The sequence below is a fragment of the Dromiciops gliroides genome, chromosome 2 (assembly GCF_019393635.1).
Source record: "Dromiciops gliroides isolate mDroGli1 chromosome 2, mDroGli1.pri, whole genome shotgun sequence".
Classification (NCBI taxonomy): domain Eukaryota; kingdom Metazoa; phylum Chordata; class Mammalia; order Microbiotheria; family Microbiotheriidae; genus Dromiciops; species Dromiciops gliroides.
This window is the reverse complement of record NC_057862.1, coordinates 388,639,462-388,656,547: the sequence shown is the minus strand read 5'-3', so window position 1 is coordinate 388,656,547 and position 17,086 is coordinate 388,639,462. Positions and strand designations below refer to the sequence as shown.

The 17,086-nt window shown below is 38.7% G+C and overlaps 1 protein-coding gene across 1 annotated transcript in view; it reads left to right on the top strand.

The window, feature by feature from the left end:
* Positions 1-17,086, top strand: part of NUP214 (nucleoporin 214) — a 100,296-nt gene that overhangs the window by 807 nt on the left and 82,403 nt on the right. The window contains 15 exon segments of the mRNA XM_043986250.1: positions 1,457-1,652; positions 2,678-2,707; positions 2,710-2,757; positions 2,760-2,792; positions 2,795-2,823; positions 3,440-3,520; positions 3,522-3,628; positions 4,396-4,439; positions 4,442-4,468; positions 4,685-4,735; positions 6,267-6,373; positions 9,564-9,670; positions 11,331-11,397; positions 12,668-12,794; positions 15,723-15,884. Of these exon segments, the coding sequence (XP_043842185.1) occupies positions 1,457-1,652; positions 2,678-2,707; positions 2,710-2,757; positions 2,760-2,792; positions 2,795-2,823; positions 3,440-3,520; positions 3,522-3,628; positions 4,396-4,439; positions 4,442-4,468; positions 4,685-4,735; positions 6,267-6,373; positions 9,564-9,670; positions 11,331-11,397; positions 12,668-12,794; positions 15,723-15,884 (1,216 nt within the window).

Below are 17,086 nucleotides of genomic sequence, written 5' to 3'. Positions count from 1 at the left end.
TAGATTTACAAAAACCAAGATTATTAGCGTAGATGAGGGCCATGAATCAAAACAACCTCCTCTTCCCAAATGTGCACAAATTCAGAGGGAAGTAAATGAAACTACTTGACCTCATACTGCATATGTTTGGTAAGAGAGGAACCCAGAGTGGAAGTGGTGGAAGAATTCTGGAATCATGGGAAAACTCGGAAATGGCTCTTCAGGGCATCAGCTTCTTCAGCCATATGAACCTGATAGAACAGACCCCCACAATCTATCTTACATACTCTTGTGGAGGAGCTCCAAATCTTGTTTTCTTATGTGAATCTCTACTAGTCCTATCATTTCTCTGTGCCTCAGCTTCTTCATTTATAAAATGGAGGGAAGTGGATTAAAATGTTTTTGTTTTTTTTTTCCCCCCAGTACAGGCAGTCTGTAATTCTTAGTTGTCTGGAATTCCTTGTTGTAATGTCTCTTAGGCTGTACATATCTGAGGAGAACATTCCAGGGGACAGTCAGATTAACAGGTTGTTGTGAGGGGAAGTGTACTACGTACTGGATGTCAGAAAACCCAAGTCCAGTCATCGATTTGATGCTAAAATCACTCAGGTGGTTGTACTAAGCTGGGTATCAGAAACCAGAGTTCTAATTCACTGATTTAACTACTAAGTCAAGTGTGATCTTGGGTCATTGCCCTGTTCCTTGTCTGGGCTTCACAAGGCTTCAGAGGAAAGGTGACATTCTAATACGTTCATAGCTACTGAGTGTCGGAGCTGGAATTTAACCCAGTCTGAATTCATTCTAACTACACTGTGGAGAGAGATATAGAAGGCATTATCCTTATTCAGAAGGAATTTATGGTGTTCTCATTGGGGAGGAAGAATTAATACCCACGTATAATGAGAGGGATGTAAAGGGCTAAAAGTCTAGCTAGTCTGTCTAAAATATCTAATGAGTGGTTGCCATAAATTATAAGCTTTAGCAATAGTTAGAGTTTTATTAAGCATTTTATTATAAGAAGAATAAGAATTTGGGTAAAGAGAGAGAAAGGGCCTAGATTCATTCTCTATCTCAGGGAGCTACAGTTCCTCTGCTCCGCTCTCCAGGACTCTGCCATAGTCCTGGGGAAAGAGAGCAAGAGAGCCAGCCTCACCCCCTCTTCCTCCCACAAGCAAATGTCACTTCCTGATGCCAAAGAAAAGCATGCCTTGCCCTCAGATGCCTTCTCCTCATGGTGGAGCTTTCCTACGAAGTCTCCGGCAGGTGGCATCATTCCAATCATATACAGGATAACATTGAATATAATTGTATAATAAAGACGTGAGTAGGAGAAGGACTGGGGTGGGCTGAATTTGTCGGGAAGGGGTGGGAAATATTATGTCAAGATTTTCTTTGTAACGGTATTTGACCTAGGTAAGCAATACCTCTTTCCATCATTTAAGTGACTGAATTACTCTGTTTTTAATCTTTATGACAGGATTTTCAGTTTAAGGCACTGAAGAGGGTTCGAGTCTTTGATGCCCCTGAAGAGATGCCCAGAGAGCGCTGCAGTATGCTTGCTGTGTCTAATAAGTATGGTCTGCTGTTTGCTGGAGGAGCCACCGGCTTTCGGGTTTTTCCTACCAAAAATCTTCTTATTCAGAATCGGCCAGGGGAGGATGCCAATAAAATTGGTTAGTATAATTCAACAGACTTTTATTAAACTCCTACTATGTGAAGAACATTTTTCAACTTATTGATTTTTGTAAGATAGAAGAGATAGGAGTAGAGTGAAGCACTAATGAAGTAGTCTTTTTTCAAAGATCTCTGACATGGGCACTGAAGACTGTGATTTTAAGAGTATTACCAAATTGACCAGAGGTTGCCAGTAAGTGCCATAGCACCTAGAGATACCAAAGCTATTGCTGAAGTGCTGGAGATAATCCATGTGAATCTTCCTTTTAGGGTATCTGGCATCCTTCAAGCACACCATAGAGAAAAGTCCTAATGTTGTTGGTGTGTGTGTTTATGGGCCTGATGTATATTTTCTGGGAGGAGCTTATATATCACATTTGAGTTGGTCTACCAATACTCTTTTTTTTTTTTAATTAGTAGAGGCAATTGGGTTAAGTGACTTGCCCAGGGTCACACAGCTAGTAAGTGTCAAGTGTCTGAGGCCGGATTTGAACTCAGGTCCTCCTGACTCCAGGGCTGGTGCTCTATCCACTGTGCCACCTCGCGCCCCACAACATGCTTTCTAAAGACTTGTTCAAAGCCTCCTTCAGGGGACCATTCCTTTCATATTGGGATGCCCTTAACTGGGTTACAGAAGAACCAAAACTTAATGAAGTTTAATGGTATCTTAATATTTTTTTCCATAAAAGTATTTTATTATTTTCCAGTTACATGTAGAGATAGTTGCAACATTTGTTTTATAAGAGTTTCTATGTTTCTATTTTTTCTCCCTCCCTCCCCTCATGAGTCCTCCCCTCCCCAAGATAGTGAGCAATCCGATATAGGTTATATATGTACAATCACATTAAACATATTTCTGCATTAATCATGCTGTAATTGCATCTCTAAATATTAAGAGTGTGTGTCTGGGAATCTTTTATGCAGACAGATATTTAACGTAGTACTAGATTAAAGGATTGGGGTTTTGTCTGCATGCTGTATAAGATGGTTGACTTTTGTTTTCTTGCTCTTTTTTTTTTAATAGTTGAAAAAGTTCCAAACATACTAATCCCTATGAATTCCCAGTGTACCACTTGGCTTTGAGCTGTGATAATCTGACACTCTCTGTTGTATGACGTCCAGTGAATTTGGCCTTATTGCCTTTTTGATGTTCGCACATTCTCAAATGAGGTAAGGAGCTTGTCAGCTGATCTTGGAATCGTCAGCAGCATAAAGTGACAGTTTCTGGTGTTGAATGCTTACTCTGAAGCAGGTGCCTGAACTCTTGCTTACAGAACGTTGGTATTTATCCATTACTGAATTGTAGAATCATAGAACTGAGAGCTATAAGAGATGATCTGCTATAGCTACTTCGCCTCAGGTGGTGGCATCATTGTTTTACACATGGCAACTGAGACCAGGACAGGTGACTTGCCAAAGGTTACACAGTTGACAGGATCCTCAAACTTAGGTCTGGTGCATCATCTAGAGGAACTTTATTGCCTCACTGGTCTCTATGCTCTTTGACAAACATTTTAGTCACCTGCTGCTCACCAGCTATTTTTAGTTTGTCTTCAGAATTGTCAGTTACTGTGAATATGGTGAGCTAAAGGGTAATAATTTCAGCACCATGCCATCTTAGATTGCCATATAATCAAGTTATTTCTCCCTCTGGGCCTCAGTTTTTCCATCTATAAAATGAACGGATAAGACAAAAGGATCAGTAAGAAGCTTCTGATTGTAATTGGGAGAAGTTAGCATAGATGGTTTTGTCTGAAGGTATGTGTCTTCTGTGCATGTTTTAAAGGCTAAACAGCAGAAACGCCCATTTGCTTATCACAAACGGATGAAAGATGCTGGTGGCGTGGTCGTCGATATGAAGTGGAACCACTACCATCCCCAGCATGGCAGCAGTTTGTCTGGCTGATGGGAGTATCGCAGTTCTACAAGTCACAGATGGAGTGAAAGTATCTGCAAGCCTTCCACCAACTGTGGAGTAACATCTGGTAGGTAATAAAAGCTTTGGCCCTATAATGTAGAGTTATGAGGTTTTTGTGTTTTTTTTTTTTTTTAGTGAGGCAATTGGGGTTAAGCGACTTGCCCAGGGTCACACAGCTATAAGTGTTAAGTGTCGAGCCCGGATTTGAACTCAGGTATCTGACTCCAACACTGCTCCACTAGCTGCCCCCTATGTGATTCTTTTTAAAAATTAATTTCTAGAAGTAAAATGTGACATTAATATCTGGAAAGGGGGGATAGTATTTCTTCTTGGAAGCAAGAGAGCATAAATAAATTTAGGACTAAGAGTACTTAGCTTTTCTGGAAGGAAAAAATTTTCATATTGCTTGCTGGTCCTCAATTGGGCTTTATATCTCTTGTTCCTAAAATGCATTCACTCTGGTGCATTCTTTGCTCCTTTTGAAGGAAAAGAAAGTAGAAATGAAAATGGGAAATTGAACAGTTTTCCTTATACTTGTAGAATTGCTTAACTAAGGTGGAAAGCCTTAATCCCTCTGGATAAGTCTCACTTAAAAAAGCACTCTTAGCACTCAAATGATTGGGGTGAAGAGAGAATAAAATTTGGTTTGGATCCTACACATGTTCTTAGGTGTCTTTAACAATATTTAATAAATTCAAAAACAAGCAGCCTACTTTGGATTGACAATAAAGGAACAGCAAACAGTGATTATTGAAATTATTTTGTCATTGATCTCAGTTGTTAACCCTTTTAAAATGCTTGGTAAAATTTTCTTCTTTCCTCAGTATGTTGAGCCCTAAAGGGAAGCAGCTTGCTGTAGGAAAACATAATGAACTGTGATCCAGTATCTCCCTGTAAGTTTAGTCTGCCTCTCATAATAATCCTTCTGTGTATGAAATTTCATTAAGTCACTCACTATACATTTGTTCTCTTGGCCACTGAAGATGGGTGAAATCAATATGAGAACTTTTGTGTTTGCATAAATTGCTGGCTTCTGGGAGGACCAATTGGAACTTGGCCTTCGTAGTGCTGATTATTTAAATGAGGGCCTTTTGTTTTCAGACATTGCAGGAGAAAAAGTAATTCCTTGTCCTCCATTTTATGAAGCAGATCATCCTGTAAGAGGTAACATACTTTCTGTTTAAAGCTCCCTTCTTTAAAGAAAAAATTTAAATGGACTCCTGATGAGTTGTTGTTTTTTGTTTTGTTTTGTTTTTTTTACATATAAGGTATTTTATTTTTTCCGTTACATGTAAAGATAGTTCTCAATTTTGTGTTATTTACAAGCTTTACAATTTCAGATTTTTCTCCTTCCCTCCCCTCCCCTCCCCTCCCTCTCCCTCCCCTAGACAGCAGGTAATCTGATATAGGTTATATCTAGTGTATCTATATACATATAACATTATATATATATATATATATATATACACAGACACACATATATATACACATAATAACATTAATCCTATTTCTGCATTAATCCTGTTATAAGAGAAAAAATCAGAACAGTAAGGCAAAACCTCAAAATAGAAAAAAAAAAAAACAACAGCACCCAAAATAAAGAAATAGTATGGTTCAATCAGCATCTATACTCCACAGTTCTTTTTTTTTTTCTTGGATTTGGAGATCTCTTCTATCATGAGTTCCCTGGAACTCTTCTGTGCCCCATTGCATTGGGAGAAGAATATAGTCCATCACAGTAGGTCAACACTCAATGTTGATGATACTGTGTACAGTGTTCTTCTGGTTCTGCTCATCCACTCATCATCAGCTCAGTGGTAAGACCCTCCAGGTTTCTCTGAACTCCTCCTGCTCATTGTTTCTTACAGCACAATAGTATTCCATTGTATTCATATACCAAACTTGTCCAGCCATTCCCCAATTGATGGGCACCCCCCTCAACTTCCAATTCCTTGCCACCACGTAAAGAACAGCTATAAATATTTTTGTACATGTGGGGTCCCTTTCCCCTTTCCATGATTTCTTTGGGAAAAAGACCTAAAAGTGGGATTGCTGGGTCAAAGGGTATGCACAGCTTTATCGCTCTTTGGGCATAATTTCAAATTGGCTCTCCAGAATGGTTGGATCAGCTCACAGCTTCCACCAACAATGAATTAGTGTTCCAATTTTCCCACAGCTTCTCCAACATTTATATCTTCCTTTTTGTCATTTTGCGCAATCTGATAGGGTGTCAGGTGGTACCCTCAGAGTTGTTGAGTTGTTTGTTTTAAAATATATTTCATACTAGCCGATGATTTGTGTCACAAAATTCTCAAATTATATGCTATACTTTATTATCTATAGAATCATTGAGGAAATTAAAATTCTTTTATATTTTATATCAGTTCAACATAGGAAAGCAGTTTTTGATGAGTTGCTCTGGGGAGACTCTTTGTCTTTATAGGCATGTCATTTTTCTTAAAATGTCCATTTTTTAAGTCCTCAGAAAAATTAATAACTAATTTTGACCTGAATTGGGGCTTCTCAGTTGTGCACAGTCATAAAATCTTTCCATGTTCTTAAAAGTTGAGTTACTTGATTCGTATATTTATATGTCAATTTGTGTAGTATCTGGTGGTGCAGACTCAACCATGAAACAAGTCATGCTTCATCTTTATTTTTAATAATGGATTCATGAAAGTATATCCCATTTCAGTTCTCGATGTGCTGTGGATTGGTACATATGTCTTCTCAATTTGTATGCAGCAGCTGATGGGACCTTGGAAACTTCCCCCTGATGTGGTGATGACTGTACTACTGTATGTATACTACTTATATGTCCTGCATTTGAACTTGATAGCATTGATTTAGGTGTCCTTTAAACAAGTTATTTTGTGTTTGAATGTCTTTTTTTTTTCTTTAGAATGTTTTTATGTTTTTTCACTTTGGATTCTAAGTAAAGGAGTACCCAAGTACAGTCATGTGTGTTTCTCCACCCTTTCCCCCTAAAAAAAAAAAAATTTGTAAATGTCAGTTCAGTAAGCATTAAGTAAAATAATGATGAAAATTTTACCTCAGAGACTTTTTTTTCTGAACCATGAGTCCAAGGAACAAGCCTGTGTAGCTCATTGTGGTTAGTGTTTGGTTCACTTGCCTATTTGAAACTGGTTGTATTATTTGATTGGTGAATTGAAATTCCTATATTAATTAAATTTTTTCTTTTTTTTAATAAAAGTATTTTATTGTTTTCCATTTACATGTAGAGATAGTTTTCAACATTTGTTTATATAAGATTTCTCATTTCAATAAAGGAAATTTTTCTCCCTTCCCCCCTCCCCTAGACAGCAGGTAATCTGATATAGGCGCATATATATATATATATATATATATATATATGTATAATAACATTAAACATATTTCTGCATTAGTCATGTTAGAAGAATCAGAGCAATAAGGAAAAACCTCAAATAGAAAAACAATAACACCAAAACAAAAGAAATGGTATGGTTCAAATCAGGCAGCCATATTCTATAGTTCTCTTTTTCTTTTTCTTTTTTCCCTGGATTTTGGAGGAGCCTTTTCCATCATGAGTCCTTTAACCTATCTTATACCATTGTATTGGTGAGAAGAATCTAGTCAATCACAGTTGATCAACACCTAATGTTGATGATACTGTGTATAATGGTTCTTCTGGTTCTGCTCATCTCACTCATCATCAGTTCATGCAAGTCCTTCCAGTTTCTCGAACTCCTCCCGCTCATTCGTTTCTTACAGCACAATAGACTTAAGTTTTGTTGACACCCTTTTCATTTATATCACAGTCATTTCCAAATTTATGGCCCTTTGCATGTCTCATATAAATACTAAACCCGTCCGTATAACAAAGAAAAAAAACACAGTTAGGCAAAAACAACCAATATAGTTGACCACCTCTGACAGTATACAGGAGCAGTATTCTGCTTCTGTGGTTCCCCACCTTTCTGCTAAAACAGAGGGAAGTATACTGTCTTTTCTGTACTCTGGGACCAGGGTTGGTCATTACAGTTACTTGTAGTTCCTCCTTTTCATGCTCTTTTCATTTATGTTATTGTATTTACTGTGTACATTTTTCTCCTCATTCTGAAGATTTCGATTTATGTCAGTTTGTACTCTTCCTATGTTTTTGAACTTCTCATATTTACCATCTCTAATTATACAGTAATGTTGTTACATTTACACATCACATTTCATTGGGCTATTCTCACCCACTTTATTTCCATTTCTTTACTGCCACAGAAAGTACTGTTTTTGAATATTTATGCATACACAGACATTTCATCTTTCATGTATAATTCCATTTTCAACAGTTGGTTTGGGGATGTGGTTTTTCTTTTCTTTCTTTTTGTTTTTTAGAAAATAGGATTTTCTATTCTGTGTGGTTTTGACATTTTCCTTCTTTGATATCTTGAGAATCGATTAACTTAGTGCCATCAAAATTGTCACTCTCCACTATGTCCTTCCTCTGGGGTATTTAGTCTAATCCAGCTGTCTTCCCATCTTTATTTCTTCGTCATTGTCATTTTCTATTTCCTTATGTAGGATGTTGGGAGCTTATGATTTACAATCCCAACATCATTGGATGTAGAAGGAGAATTAGTTGTTGTAATTCCACTTTGGTCTCTGGTGATGCAGTTTCATCTTTAAATGTTTTCAGAATCATCTGGCTTAATTGGCTCTTTTGTAGGTTTTCTGTAAATTTGTTTTTTACCCTGGACTGCGGCTTACTATATTGTGAATGATACTACTCCGGGTATTCTCCCCAAGATTTTACAACTGAGTATATATTTTAAACTCCTATTGCAGTTGGCTGCTATATCTTTCCACTTGACAAGGAGATCAAGTGTTTGCTGGCTGGGCCAGTTTCTAGATCTTTTAGTCTCCTGTGGTGTGGGCATTGATTTACATTGGCTAACTTCCTTAGAAAATGGTGAAACCTATGTCAAAGTCTGTCCTTTTCTCCATTTAACCCCTTTTTGATGTCAGCAGCTTAATAAAAATTGCTAGGTTGGAATGAACTCATTTGTGATCCAAAATCTCCCTTTATTCTTATTGGCAATGATTTTAATCTTTGTTCTAACAAGTCGTGGTCTGACTACTGCAGCTGATTTAGAATGACTCCTGCATAAGCAAGCAGTCATTCCCCTCCATTAGAATAGATTCAGTTTTCATTTTGTTATGTTCTTCAATATTTGCCATGTCTAACATTGCCGAAATCTCTTCTGAAGAAAGTATTTATACTCTGTAGGCAAGAATTTTCATATAGTCTCAGGGCCTTTGCATGTTTTAGTTCTACCTTTTAACATTCTAGATTAAGGGTTCTTGGGTCAGTGAACTTTTTTTTGTTTGTTTGTTTTTGCAGGGGGATAGGTACTTGGGCTTAAGTGATTTACCCAGCGTCACACAGCTTGTACATGTCTGAGGCAGGATTTGAACTGAAGTCCTGACTGGTGCTCTATCCACTGTACCACCTAGCTGCCCCTTTTGAATTTTTTTTCCTGGGGCAGGGCAATGAGAGTTAAGTGACTTGCCCAGGGTCACACGGCTAGTAAGTTTCAAGTATCTGAGGCCAGATTTGAACTCAGGTCCTCCTGAATCCAGGACCGGTGCTTTATCCACTGAGCCACCTAGCTGACCCCTTTAACTTATTTTTTAAAAATATTTTAATAACTGTGTTTCAATATAATTGGCTTTCTTTATAATCCTATGTATTTTATTTAATAGCATTTTTTTTTAATCTGAGAAGGGTTCTCATGGTTACACAAGGCTGCCCAAAGGGTCCATGATATAAAAAAAGTTAAGAACCTCTGGACTAGATTAACTCCTGGACCAGCCTGAACATTTCATGATTTCTTAGAATTTAAATGCATTTATTTATGTTAATTGGCAATATATTTTTTGGGACACTGAACAGTGTAGATTTGAAGGAAATGGGTATAGCAGTTATCTGGCTTTTTTTCCTCTTCCATGTTTATAGAAAAAAGAAGATAAGCATCCAGAGATATTTGTGAATTTCATGGAACCTTGCTATGGCAGTTGTACTGAAAGACAGCATCATTACTATCTCAATTATATTGAGGAATGGTGAGTATAGAATCTAGGAAAGCGATTCCTTCTCTCACTACCATGTCAGAAATCATATTCTTAGGTTTCTCTTTGGTAATTTTTTTGCAAGTGGGAAAAAGAGAGACCAAATACTGTGACAGAATCACCTATTGCTAGACAAAAAGCCCTGATAGCTCCAACCTCCTGTCATCCATAGGTAGTAAAATCGTTTTTTAAAATTTTAACTTAGTTCCAGTGGTTGCTTTTAGTGAAATTGGCATTTGAGGAACATTTCTAAATTCTCCCCCTGAACTCAAGTGGAACTGGAGCTTAAAATTTCACTAAGCAGTGCTTCTGCTTATATAGTAGAATGAGATAATCAATTGAAATAGTGTTTGTAAAGCCCTTCTTTGGCACAGTGCCTAGTACATAGTGGGCACTTAATAAATGCTTGTTACCTCCTTCCTCTTCTATAACTAATAGGGGATACATATTTAATGATTTTTTTGCTGTTTGCAGATCAGCAACAGGAGCTGATTTTCTTTGTCTATCACTTTAAGCACTTCCCTTACATCAGTCTTTTGAGATAAGTAGTACAAAGATTATTCCCATTTTTTTTACAAATGAGGCAACTAAAGCTCAGAGACATTAAATCGCTTACTTGGAGTCACACAAGGTTTGTATGTGAGACACAGGGCTTAAACCCAGATATTTCCTGAATCCAAATCCAGTACTCTTCTATACTCTGATGTGTATGTGCTTGTTTGTAAAATGCTGTTACTAAATGTTATTATTAATGTTATTATTTGATACTGATGCAGCATTCTGAGAGAAAATAATGGGATTTGCCAATGCCCAAAGGCGCCACCTAGAGATCGATTTGGATTGATTGAATTGAGAGTGATTGACTTTGATGATTAACCTACTTAAAGTTGGCTTGATTGAAGCTGGACCTGGCTGGCCCTCAAGAGTATTATTCTCAGAAGCTGTAGACTCAGAACCCCCCCCCCCCCCCCCAAACTCCTAACTAACTAAAGGAAGTTAAATAACTTAAGACAGCCTTCAAGTCATGTCAATCAATGGACTTGGATGCTACCAGCCAATTAGCTTGGAGCAGTGTGTGGGGACTGCCTCTCTTCCAGACCTGACCCGCAGGGAGCTTCTGGTCTGACAGACATAGGATCTTCCTCTTTGTAGCTGGAACCTCATGATGGTGACAAGACAGAGAAGAACTAGGCCAGGTTGAACTCTGATCTCTCTTCTAGAGTAGATAGGTTTCCTTATCTTTCTGAATTCTACATTTTCTCTCTTTACTCTTTAATAAATGCGTAATGCCTAAACTGTTGCTGAAGCTTCTAATTTAAAAGTAAATCCTAGCTAGCTTTCCCCACACTGGGGACAGGAGAAAGGTGACCACACATTAGATTTTACACGTCACAATTCTCTTGACAAGTCATGGCTTACTTTTTTGGGGTTATATTTCTTGACCCACGAAGTGAAACATGGGCAGTAAAGTCTTTTCTGTTCTACAGCATTATAGACCATATCACTTTCTCTTTAACTATTGAATAGAGAAATTAATTTTTCTGTATTGACATACTGATTGTCAAGGGAAAACTCCTTTATAAATGTTACTAGTTCAAATCAGGTTATACCCTCTCCGTATGACATAGTGGTGATTTGGATTTGTTTCTTGAAGGGACCTAGTACTAGCAGCCTCTGCAGCCTCGACAGAAGTCAGCATCCTTGCCCGACAAAGTGATCAGGTACATTTTGTTTGTTTGTTTGTTTTTTGTTGTTTTTTTATTGTTTTAAATTTTTTTTTTTAGTGAGGCAATTGGGTTTAAGTGACTTGCCCAGGGTCATACACCTAGTAAGTGTTAAGTGTCTGAGGCCGGATTTGAACTCAGGTACTCCTGATTCCAAGGCCGGTGCTCTATCCACTGTGCCACCTAGCTGCCCCTACTTTTTTTATATATAAATAATCTCTCGTTTTCCAAGTAAAATGTCTAGGGGAATAGGCAAGTTAAAACTGAGAGAACAGAGCTAGGATATGTAAGTTCATGTCTAGACTACGGTAGCACCTGAATGACATGCTAGGCCTGTGTACAAAAGGGGCCATTTATTGTAGGTCCAGGTGGCCTGCAGATACATCTGGGGTATCAGATTTAGTAGTGACCAAACACTCATGCCCTCTAATGATCAGTTATAGATTAGTGGAGGGGACTAGATGACAAAACCATCAGCAAGGCAGCTTGTGCCTTTGAGGTGGGACTGAAAATGAAGCTGACCTTATTCCTATTCATGGTAACTTTTTTTTTCCATTAGCTTTCTTAAACCCATTCTTCCCACTCAACTGTATATGAAGAGTTGGAATTGAGTGGCCTTAGGATCCTTCCCACTCTTTACATTTGGGATACTTTGATCACAAGACAGTAGTTAACACTTGATTATGTCTTCCATTGTGTGTGAGGGCAGGAGTGGGAAGGTGGTTGGGAGTGATGTAGGTGACATGAAACAGTGGATAACGGGTCATTTATGTTTGCTCTTGAAACAATAGCTCACCTTCATAAAGCACATTAATGTTTACCAAGCACTTTCCATATGTTATCTCCTGCAGTCAAAGATTTACTCATTGTGACAGGAGGCTGAACCCAGAGAGTTTATGAGCTCATACAGGCAATTATTGGTAGATGGACTGGCTGTCAAGAGACCCAGCTAGTAGGTGCTCTTTCCCCTACATTATGCTGCCTCCACACAATGTGTTGTCCTAACTTATTAAAAGGAGGGAAAAGTAAATCTACTTTATTGTAATCTGTTTTGACTATTATCACATTTTAAGGAGGAGAAAGTGAATTTCCCAGCTGCCAGATTTCTGAGGCTGCCCCTGGGCTTTCAATATTTTAAATCGGATTTAAATTTGAGAATGAATGTGTAGATAACAAATTAATCTAAGAGAAATTATTCTTCATTTATTTCCACCTGAATGAGATAAAAGGCAAGGCATGGACTAAAATGCTCTTTCTTCCTTTCCAGATTAACTGGGAATCCTGGCTTCTGGAAGACTCTAGCAGAGCAGAACTGCCTATTACTGATAAGAGTGATGATTCCCTGCCTGTGGGTGTTGCTATAGATTATACCAGCCAAATAGAAATATCCATCAGTAAGTGAGATGCTCTCCTTTAAACTCAGAAATGCAATTCTTTCAAGAAATTTCAACTTTTCAAGCAAGATATCTCCAGAAGTACATGTTAATAACAAATGCATTTCACTGTCTCACCACTGTACTGCTTAAATTTATGCATAATTCCCATTTATTTTGGTGGCATAGAGTCCCCTAAAACTCCTTATAGGGGGGTTGTTGTTGAGACTGGTCCAGGAAATTATAAGAAAACTTAAATTTCTCTCTAAAATACAATTAAGGGGGCAGCTAGATGGCGCAGTGGTTAAAGCACTGGCCCTGGATTCAGGAGTACCTGAGTTCAAATTCGGCCTTAGACACTTGACACTTACTAGCTGTGTGACCCTGGGCAAGTCACTTAACCCCCATTGCCTGCAAAAAAATAAAAAATAAAATACAGTTAAAATCTAGGAGCTTAAATTTGACGTTAATGCCGAGATAGCTCAGTTTCATTCAAGGAGTTTCATTTCTTGATTATTTTTATTTTCTTGGTTATCTTAAATCATAGTGTTTGAGATAGTTCTCTTTGGTGAAACCTCATAGATTAGAACAGACACTTATTAGGATGCTCCAATCACTTTAATGTCAGGTTGGTGTGGTAAAAATTATTGGGGGTAGCTAGGTGGTACAGTGGATAGAGCACTGACCCTGGAGTTCAAACCCAGCCTCAGACACTTGACACTAGCTGTGTGACCCTGGGCAAGTCACTTAACCCCAATTGCTTCACACACACAAAAAATTATTGGAGTTTTAGCTGATTCATTTGGGAGGGCCCACACCTGGCCCACCCTGAAGTTATGTATGCTACTGAGGTCAGAAGAACTCTCCATAGGCAGTTTTTGAAGGACCTCCCCTTTTGGGGGAGGGAGATTAAATGCTTCCTGAAGGGAGGCAGAAGCACTTCCAGAATGCTAGCACGTGCGATAGCGCTCATTCGTGCTCAAGCGCTCTCGCGCGCTCTCTCTCTCTCTCTCTCTCTTTCTGTCTTCTGCCCTTCTGATGGCTCGAACAACTGTAGACTTTCCAGGTTTTGGTGAGTGAACAACAGAAAACCCTGAATTCCTTTGAATTAGCTTAATTGGAAACGATCTGGGGATTCCATAGGCTAAGTTTAGAGTATTTATCTGTATTTCTTTTTCCTATTTCCTTATCTTTGATTTTTATTAGTTTCACCTTTGTTGTTTAATTAATTACCAAGTAATAAAATCTGATCCTTCTGTGAACTAAAGCTGTAAGGCTCCTTTCTTATTGGCCTGGGAGAAGTACCTAAAAGGGCAGTTCAGAGGGGAGGGTGAACCTAAAGGTCCCTCATATTTCCAGGACCCCAATATTAATCGAGTCACCCAATTAACACTCCGTATATCAAATTTTGGCCCTCTCAGATATGAACTCTTGAGAATCGGTGTGGCTAAGCACCACATGTTGCCAGAAGGGTTACACAAAAAATGGTTTGACCCACTCCTTCCAAACTCTAGCATCAGAAACAAGAGTCAGTTATCAGGTTGCTGTGATAGGTATAGAGTTATGTAAGGATTGCTGCGGTAATCTTGTTGTAGGTTTTGTATCAGTGGTTTTCAAATAGGTAGCCCTTAACAGAACACTGAACTGTCACATGAGGGGAGACATGCATGAAGTCAAGGTATGGCATTTTAATTTCACACTATTTCCAGTCCATTTCTCAAACACCCCCACGCCCCTCGATCCCCTGTCCCCAAAATAGCCTGTAGTTAATCTTGTAGCCATCAGGCAGCATTCCTTCTTTACCTTCTGTGTGCCTAGCATTGTGCTAAGTGATTTGTTGGTACAGAAATTTAAAAAAGACTCTTCTCATAAGGAGTTTGGTGTATCCAGTCTAGTTGGGGAGAATTAAGTTTATCTTGCTGGTACCACTGCCGCTGAATGGCTACTCAGAGCTCCATAACTCTGGTCTCCCTCCAGCATTGCAGTATTTCTTAATCACTGAAAGGTAAAGAGTTTCAGGAGAAAATCCAAGTGCTTTCCTCTAAATCCTTGATTTGCTGCCTTAGAGATGCTTCAAGTTCTTGTTTTTGTCACCTATCTCAAATCCTTATGACTTCTTCATTGACAATATGTCCTTTCCCCCTCTTGCCCCCGTTTAATGAGACAGTTGTGTTCATACTAAAAATGTGCTTTTAACCATATGGATTTGAAAATTGTGACTTTTCAGGCATGGAGTCCAAATGTCGGTCTGGAGCTCCATATACCACCTACTATGTTGACGCTTGGCCAAGTGCTGTGATCAAAAGAAATACTTTTCATTTCCCTCCTAGTGCTCTAAGCTTTGGGAGTGTATCACAGTCAAGCACCATTAAATTCTACAGCACAATTCCCTTATACAAGCCTCAGTCACGCAGGACTGCTTGGTCTGATGAGCCATTTGCACTGACTGGTCCAGAGGAGAAGCCAGTTTATTTGATTACCCTCAAAAAGTCTGAACTGACAAAGTACATGCTTAGGATTCAACTGTGAATGAATGTAAAGTTGTTTGACCTGCTTTTCATATAGACTAGTCCATCATTTTCCACTAGCAGTTCTGCCTAAAGATTCCTGTCCTTTTAATTTTAAATGCTTTGAGGATTCACTCATAGTTTTCCATACCTTGAGGCATTCTGAACATATCCTTTGAACTCTGTGATACATTTTAAAGCTCAGGACCTTTGGCAGAATAATGAAATCATCTTCATATAGGGCACAGCAGGAAGCTGATTATCTAATAGCTGTGGTAGTTTTCTTTAGATACTTACAGTATGAAAGTTAAGATTTAAATCCCAATAATTTTTAGTGTATAATCTCATTGTGAGAAACCTGCTGACCAACTTCTTGTCTCAACCAGTGTCTCTGGGTTCCCAAATTGACATTGTTTCTCCTTTTTATTTTTCTCTTTGATAGGTGACGAAAAGACTCTTCCTCCTGCTCCAGTTCTGATGGTACTTTCAACAGATGGTGTGCTTTGTCCATTTTATATGATCAATCAAAATCCTGGTCTCCGGTCTCTGATCAAGGCCCCAGAACAACTTATTATAGAAGGAGAACGACAACCCAAATCATCAGGTACCCATCCTCAAATTTCTTTTGTAGACAAGGAATTTATAGTCAGCTTGTTGAAGAATTTTTCTTCTCTGAAGGGAAGAAGCCGAGGAAGTACAAATTGTGGTTATTCAGTTAGAGTTTAAGACATTTATTAAGTACCTACTAAGTGCAAGGCACTATGCTTACCTGTCATATCACAACTCCCATCTTCATATGGGACAGGAAATTCTGTGGTTTTTTTCCCCTTCTGAATTCTTCTTTGTTTGTAGAATCTAGAAACTTGCTCTAAAACTTCATCCTCAATCTGAATTTTCGATAATATGGAGTCATCACGAACTCTTGCCACAAAAGGATGGTTACTGTGTGCCTGGAAGATCACATTCTGAGTTGGGCTCAGGCATTGTGCCACAAGGACAGCATCTTAAGTGCCATGTATATTTATATGCTAGAGCTGGAGACAGAATCTCCATCATTTGCTACCTCCATGTTCAGAGATATCGATGAACAGTGCAGTGTTCAGTCATTCATATTGTTAGGACTAACAAAAGGAAAACCTGAAATCAGCGTGACTGGTGCAAGGCAGAAATGTTTTAGATAACTTTGGTACCATGGGAAGAGCAGTTAGGCCTAGAGAGGCTTGGTTCACATCCCACCTCTGACACCTGCTGGTAGTATCATGGGTGCTTCACCACTTTGGGCCTCAGTTTTCTCATCTGTAAAATGGGAATAGTGCCTGTGATGTCTGTCTCACAGGGTTGTTGTGAGGATCAAATGAGGTATGTACAAAAATGCACTTTGCAAACCTTAAAGCACTATGTTATATGTTATTGGATCATTAAAGACACCTAGACTACTGATGAACCCATAACCCTTTGATGACCAAGGGAGGTAATGTTCTGGTTCACTTATTTGTATGAAACTTTCTGGATCAAGATATTCACTAGCAAACAGTATGATGGAATGGCTAGAATGGAGCCAGGAAGATTTGTACAGATCCTGCCTTGCACATTAACTCCATGCCCCCCGAGCAAGTCACTTAGCCTTTTTCCCATCCTTTTCCTTGGCTGTAAAATGGGGATAATGATAGCCCTTCCCTCACAGGGCTGTGGGGAGGATCAGAGGAGATAATGAGTGGGAAGCAAAGCACTCTGCAGACCGTGAAGCACTTTGGAAATGTGCACTGGTCTAAAATGATTCTGCTGGCTCTTGCCTGATCCTCTTCA